At 36.3% G+C, this 6565-nt stretch overlaps 2 protein-coding genes across 2 annotated transcripts; one reads left to right on the top strand and one right to left on the bottom strand.

Annotated features, from left to right (window-relative positions):
- The first annotated feature begins 1329 nt into the window (after nt 1-1329).
- On the top strand, nt 1330-4028 carry LOC121809817 (UDP-galactose transporter 1). The gene is made up of 5 exons (XM_042210621.1): nt 1330-1666; nt 2573-2822; nt 2935-3142; nt 3372-3603; nt 3689-4028. The coding sequence occupies exons 1-5, from the start codon at nt 1556-1558 to the stop codon at nt 3908-3910; spliced, it is 1023 nt and encodes a 340-aa protein (XP_042066555.1). The 5' UTR covers nt 1330-1555; the 3' UTR covers nt 3911-4028.
- Nucleotides 4029-4596: 568 nt separating this feature from the next.
- Nucleotides 4597-6060, bottom strand: LOC121807509. Its single transcript, XM_042207754.1, has 3 exons — nt 5797-6060; nt 4902-5026; nt 4597-4831 (listed from the first exon to the last, which is right to left on the bottom strand). Exons 1-3 carry the CDS (start codon nt 5980-5982, stop codon nt 4681-4683), a joined length of 462 nt encoding a protein of 153 aa, XP_042063688.1. The 5' UTR covers nt 5983-6060; the 3' UTR covers nt 4597-4680.
- Between the last annotated feature and the right edge of the window lie 505 nt (nt 6061-6565).

The raw sequence follows: 6565 nt of genomic DNA on the forward strand, positions 1-6565 counted from the left end.
ATAGGTTGAGGATGGAGACGCTGACGGGGGTGGTGGGGATCTGGTCGCCGATGCAGGCGGTGCATTTCTTGATCTCAGCCTGCATGAGTGGGGGAGGGAGAAGGATGAGACAGATGCTGTGCAATGCAATGCCTAGCTTTTGGCTTCCTTGTGTTTTGGTTTAGTTGGTTTAGATGGTTGTGTGGGTTGGCTTTTGAATGTGAAATTCAAGAAATGAATTAAAAAGTTCTTCATTTCCTCATTCTTTTGAGTTATTTGATGGTGATTTCTCTATGTCACGATAACGATGATCTTGTGAATCATCGTCGTCATGTGTGGAAGAATCCAATATATATAAATGTGACTTTGTCTGTCTTCCTCATCTTTATTGTCATACAAATGCAGTCATTTTCAACCATGAATCTCACTATTGAGCATTGAAATGGAATGGAGGTGAAATTAGGTCTCGAAGTGATGTGAAATTTGGAACCAAGCACCAATAATACGAACAAAAAAAGGATATGCCATGCTCTGATGCTGAATGATATGATTCGAATCATTCGATGATGGTGATGGAAGTCATCGTGGAACATAACGAACCCTCACAAACAAAACTCATAGATTTACAGGCAAGAATGTTGATCGAGACACTACGATCCAACGATCAACTCTAATTTCAACCTAAAAGAAACGACAAACAAGATAAGAATATGTTTGATAAGTTGGATCAAACATTCTAAGAAGTCGAGTGAGGGAGTGAGACATTCCAAGATTAAAAGTTAAATCTCACAAATTATATAGCATTTGATTAGTGATAAAGGTTTCTTGAAATTATATGGTGCATAACAAACACTTTATCTAGGATAAAAAAAATCCTAAAACTAAAAGAAAATTAAATGCATAAAAGCTAAAAGCATTTTTTCAACTAAGCCATCAAATCTAGTTCCCGATGAGCATTATTTGGGGATGAGGGATATTCGATCTTAGATTTTTTTTTGGATTAGAAATTTTGATCCCATCCTTTAATTTATCGAACTATTCGTATTCACCAATAAGTTTCGGTTTGCATTGATGATAAATAAAATTTATGAAAAATGGCATCAACTAAACATCAAATATTCACAAATAGTAAATGACATATGTATCCTGGATGAAAATATTTTTCGTTAAAAGTGGCCAAAATAGTAGTATAACTTTCACATCTCAAATTTTTCACACAATTTGCGTGTAATGTGGGTGTAATCTGCAATAAAGATGTGATTAAGTTAGTGAAGAAATGAGAATCCCATTTTCCTCACACCTTATGCATTCCACCAATTTTAAAACGCAGTAACAAGAATTAACTAACAAAATTACACACAAAATAAAAGAATTACTATTTCCTTGAAATTAAAACACCTCAGTTCCTCATGCCATCAGTCGGGCAGGCTACCCCCAGCCTATCCCGTCGCAAAATTGTGAAAATTCATCTGGGTTTTTCTCTTGGGTCCGTTTGATCTGAATTTTCCATCTCATTTTCTGAAAAAGTTTGGATTTTTATTCGGACATTTTTTATCTGGGTGGTTTGTAAAAATTTATGGAGGAGGGTAGGTTTTGTCAGTGGGGTGTAATCCGATCGGTGTTGGCTATTCTTCAATGGTGGGGTTTCAATGTCACTGTTATCATCATCAATAAATGGATCTTTCAGGTTTGATTCTTGATGCTTTGTTTGAGAAATTGAAGGGAAATTGTTCTTGAATTTTTGAGTTTTGGCTTGTAATGTGGAGTGGGTTTCTGGATTTGCTTCTTTTTTGGGTTTTTGCTGAATTTTACTCGGTGGATTTTTACTGTTTCTTTAATTGTTTTGATTCTCAGCTGGAATTATTGTTTCTTGCCATTCTGTTATGCTTTATAAATTGAGGAATGGAGTAATTTATAATTCTAAGAAAAGAGTAATTGTTGGAATCATTTTAGTTCTGTTCTCAATTTTTTGAATATCCTCAAGAACATTGTGATTCTGTACTTAATTCTGAGTATTGTTATCAGTTGATAGTATCATTGAAGCAATTCTTGATACTGTGTGTGTGCGTGTTATTAATTCACAGTAATGATGGAGCTTCTTTCCAATTGTGTGTGTGTTTTCTTGAGATCATTTTTTTAGTATTTTAGTGCTTTTGGGATATGATCTAGTTGAGCCATTACCTCATTCAAATTGAAGAAGTTGTTTCCTCTTAATTTCAGTCCTAGTGTATATTACTGCTACTGTTAGATGGTATTAGGTCAATATCTTTCAAGTCCCCGAGCAATTAAGATGGCGAGGGAAACGTTGATCAATTAGATGCTTTTAGTCCTCATTCAAATTAAAGAACTTGTTTCCTCTTTGATAGTATTAGATTGATATCTTTCATGTCCCCGATTAGGAGGGCGAGGGGACATTTTGGGTTACCTGTGTCAAACGAATCTCGGTTAGATTGGTTGTTTGTCATCTCATTGTGTTTGTTAATGAATTTACCTCACATTGCTATGTCGTAATATCGATGATGAATGTCTTTGATTGCAGTCGTCTTTCCTTGTTGTTTATCATAACCATTTCTTTTGTTGTTATACTTGGCAGAAACTGGACTTTAAGTTTCCATTGACAGTGTCGTGTGTTCACTTTATATCCTCGGCCATTGGCGCGTACGTGGTAATTAAAGTGCTAAAACTTAAGCCACTCATTTCAGTGGATCCTGAAGATCGATGGAGGCGGATCTTCCCAATGTCGTTTATATTTTGTATCAACATAGTGTTGGGGAATGTTAGCCTGAGATACATACCTGTTTCCTTCATGCAAACCATCAAATCTTTCACCCCCGCAACGACAGGTGAGTAGTTGGGGAGTGTTGTCATTGACTTTAATGAGTAAATTATTCTTGCGTTTTTGTGTTGACGACACAATGGTAAAATGTTCTTTGTTTTCTCGTGTTCTTGGAACAGTGTTATTGCAGTGGCTTATCTGGAAGAAGTACTTCGACTGGAAGATTTGGGCTTCGTTGATTCCTATTGTTGGAGGGATTCTTCTGACATCCATCACGGAGCTCAGTTTCAACATGTTCGGGTTTTGTGCTGCTTTGTTTGGCTGTCTTGCTACTTCCACAAAAACCATTCTTGCAGAGTCTCTGTTACATGGGTACAAATTTGATAGGTAATATACGTTGTTCCTTCGTTCTTCCCATCTCATCACAGTCGTTTTTCGTTCTCAATTTTATATGATCAAATTGCACAATTAATTGGGTAAAATTGAGCTTAGCGTTTGTGCTTAATTTGGCCAAATGATACCGTATTACTTGTATTGATTGTTCGTTATCAAAGTCTTTCGTTTTTTCCTATGTTCGACTTTCAAGTCATCTGTTCTTTTTTTGTTCCGATTGCAGTATAAACACAGTGTATTATATGGCACCATTTGCAACGATGATCTTGGCCGTGCCCGCCTTGTTGCTCGAAGGGTCAGGTGTCGTGGCGTGGCTCTATACATGCCCTTCTCTTTCCTCGTCTCTCGTCATCATATTTGGGTCCGGAGTGTTGGCCTTTTGCCTCAACTTCTCCATCTTCTACGTCATTCACTCCACCACTGCCGTGACCTTCAATGTTGCCGGAAACCTCAAGGTGAGTGTTTCGTGCCTCCTCTCGCCACATTTATCATACATATATCGAGTATTTGACGAATCCGGTTCCTCTCTTTCGTATGTAGGTTGCTGTTGCCGTGACATGTTCGTGGCTGATCTTCCGCAACCCGATCTCTATGATGAACGCGGTCGGATGCTCCATAACCCTCGTCGGATGCACGTTCTACGGGTATGTGAGACACATGCTCTCATCCCAATCGCCCGGAACCCCCCGGACGCCCCGGACCCCAAGAAGCAAGATGGAGTTGCTCCCATTAGTAAGTGACAAATTAGATGACAAAGTTTGAACCTTGTTTGTAGCAGAAAACAGTAGCAGATGTTTACTTGTAGAAAATGGAAGATTTCTTCTTCTTTTGTTTTTGGATGAGACTATAATCAAATGGAGAATGGAGTAAGATTATCACATAATCTTGTGCAACAAATTTCTACATGCTTTCAACTTCCCTTCCTCCCAAATTTTAAATGAGTCAATTTTCTTTTAGGTTAAAATCTATCAATTTATTTCCTTACTTTATTTTATTTCTTCTACTTTATTCTTTATTTTATTTTCTATTTAATTATCAGGTTATCTAGCCCAAGCAATTTCAAAATGCTTTATACTCCCTATATCCTAAATTAAATTAGCTGTATTTTTTTTCCAGTTGTCCCGAGTTGAATGAAATATTTTATTCTGCAAAAAATCAATTATCTTAATCTTTCTTATTATATTCCCTCTTTAATAATCTATTTTATATTATTCTTTTTTCACTTGACTCTCTATGATCCAAATTCAATTGAGATGTATTCCTTCTTGTCACAAATTAATTAAGCGATATTCTTGACAGAATCAATCATTTTAATCTAAGCTTATTCTCTTAGTTCTTCCCTATTTTCTCTTTAATCGTCTATTTTGTTCTCTTCAAATATCTATTAACGCACAAATACTACTCAAATCACACGCTGAAAGCAAAATCTATCAATTAAGTTGGAACGAATGGAGTATTATTTGAAAACTAGGCAAAATGAGAAACAAACATAGGGAATCAGCTGTTAGTTAAAATTACAGAGAGAAGAAATCCTAAGCTAAAAGCCAGAAATTTTTGTGCCATCTAGTGGTGATGAGGTATCCACCAACTGCTTTGCTCTGCTTTCTTACACCTATTGTCAAACACTCCAAATTATTGATGCATTCATCCACAAACACCTCTGAGCTGCTCTTCAAACACAAGCTGCCAATTTTTAATAAATTCATAAGTTAAAAACATAATCTTGAATGTTAAATTAGTATATTAATCTCACCAGTTGAGGAATGGAGATGGCTGCTTTTTCTGGCCTAGAACTAGAACACAAACTTCAAGCTTCTTAACTTGGCTTATTACAGTATCCATTTTTGGTCCTTGGATTACTAATGCTTCCACTTCAACCTATGTTTTCAGACAACAAACAGTCAAATTCCCATCGAAAAATAGGGTTAAAATATGAAGAATAAGAGGCACTTTCAATATTAGTTCCACAAATCACAAAAACTGAAAATTGAATTGACGGGTGAAATGAATGGTCAAGCAACAACATGGATCACAATTTTTATTTATTTTTTTGTTTTTAAGACTCAAAACAACGTAGTTTAATTAGTTGTCTACATCATCCCATGATATTTCGAAGGGCAGCTCAACCCCCATTACCGGATATAAACATGGAAATTCCAAGAAAAAATCAAAATCCCAACATTTTTAACAGACAATAAAACCACCAAAACACATTAAGCAAAAAAAAAAAAAAATCCCACCATACTCAAAGCAAAGATCTAGTTTGAAAGCAAGGCAAGAAAACTGCAAAATTGAGTCAAGAATCATCAAGCATTTTCACAAGTCCAAGAAAAAACTTAGGACAAATTGCCAAAAAAACAATAAATTCTATTCAATTTCTGAGTAAAAGAAATCATAAAATTCATAATTTTCTCATTTCGAAAAAAAAGTTGTTGTTTCCAATCAAATGATACTACTAGTTTCCTTAATAGACTACCTCAATTAACTTTAAATTTAAATGATGACAATAAATCCAAACACACTACTTAGTTTTAAATTCAGTGGCCAAGCATAATATAATAAAAATTGAACTTTTCCGACAATTTAGGAAAAAACAATATAAAAATAAAAGAAGCGATAGAAGCGCAAATTGCGGCATGAAAACTGACCTCGGGCTTACACAGGGAGCCGAGTGACGTGGCAAGGTAGGCGTCGGAAATGACGTGGAGAAGAGTGAAGATGTCTCCCTTGTCGGCGACGTGGTTGAGGACTGATCCACCATCACCATCACCATCACCATCACCCTCTTCTTCTTCGCTAACACCGCCCCACCGCTTCCACGCTGACTCCCACATTTCGTACCGTTGGAAAAGAAGATGACATTAATATGCCGCCCGCATTAAATAGTGTAGAGTTCCTAAGTGTGGTAAAGTATCAACCATATTTGTTGGTGTACTAGAATGTTCTCATTCACCCTATAAATACTAGGGTGAATGAACATTTGTAACATAAGGGAAAAACAAACATTGAAATATTTCTCCATACACTTCTTTCTATCTAATGACTAACCAATCTTTCTCCGCCTCTCTCGATTACCATCTTTAAGACGTACCCGCTTTCTAGCTGCCGCTCAAATGAATCGGAACTCCACCACCGCTTCTTCGTTTTCTATTTAAATAATGAATTTTCTTTATTGCCAAATCAAATATTGGAAATAAACATTTATATGGAGATTTGTATGGTTGGGAATTCCACCTCCACGGCCATCCATGCTGCCAGACTTAAATTCAATTCCAAATCAGTTAAAATTTCAATTATCAGATATCACATCATCTAATCCCAATTCAGTCACAGATTATGAGGTATAAGCGACCTACGCCTACTTATTCGACCGGTTCCGATTCTAACCGGATCGATTGATCGGTTAACCGGTTTTAA

Source organism: Salvia splendens, chromosome 6 (genome assembly GCF_004379255.2).
Source record: "Salvia splendens isolate huo1 chromosome 6, SspV2, whole genome shotgun sequence".
NCBI classification, from domain to species: domain Eukaryota; kingdom Viridiplantae; phylum Streptophyta; class Magnoliopsida; order Lamiales; family Lamiaceae; genus Salvia; species Salvia splendens.

What these genes read in the sequence shown, in the direction of transcription:
- LOC121809817 (XM_042210621.1), top strand. Translation starts at nt 1,556, where the DNA reads ATGGAGGAGGGTAGGTTTTGTCAGTGGGGTGTAATCCGATCGGTGTTG. An exon ending in TCAATAAATGGATCTTTCAG is followed by an intron (nt 1,667 to 2,572) that starts GTTTGATTCTTG and finishes TATACTTGGCAG; the next exon opens with AAACTGGACTTTAAGTTTCC. An exon ending in CATGGGTACAAATTTGATAG is followed by an intron (nt 3,143 to 3,371) that starts GTAATATACGTT and finishes TTCCGATTGCAG; the next exon opens with TATAAACACAGTGTATTATA.
- LOC121807509 (XM_042207754.1), bottom strand. Translation starts at nt 5,982, where the DNA reads ATGTGGGAGTCAGCGTGGAAGCGGTGGGGCGGTGTTAGCGAAGAAGAA. An exon ending in GCTCCCTGTGTAAGCCCGAG is followed by an intron (nt 5,027 to 5,796) that starts GTCAGTTTTCAT and finishes CTGAAAACATAG; the next exon opens with GTTGAAGTGGAAGCATTAGT. An exon ending in CCATCTCCATTCCTCAACTG is followed by an intron (nt 4,832 to 4,901) that starts GTGAGATTAATA and finishes AAAAATTGGCAG; the next exon opens with CTTGTGTTTGAAGAGCAGCT.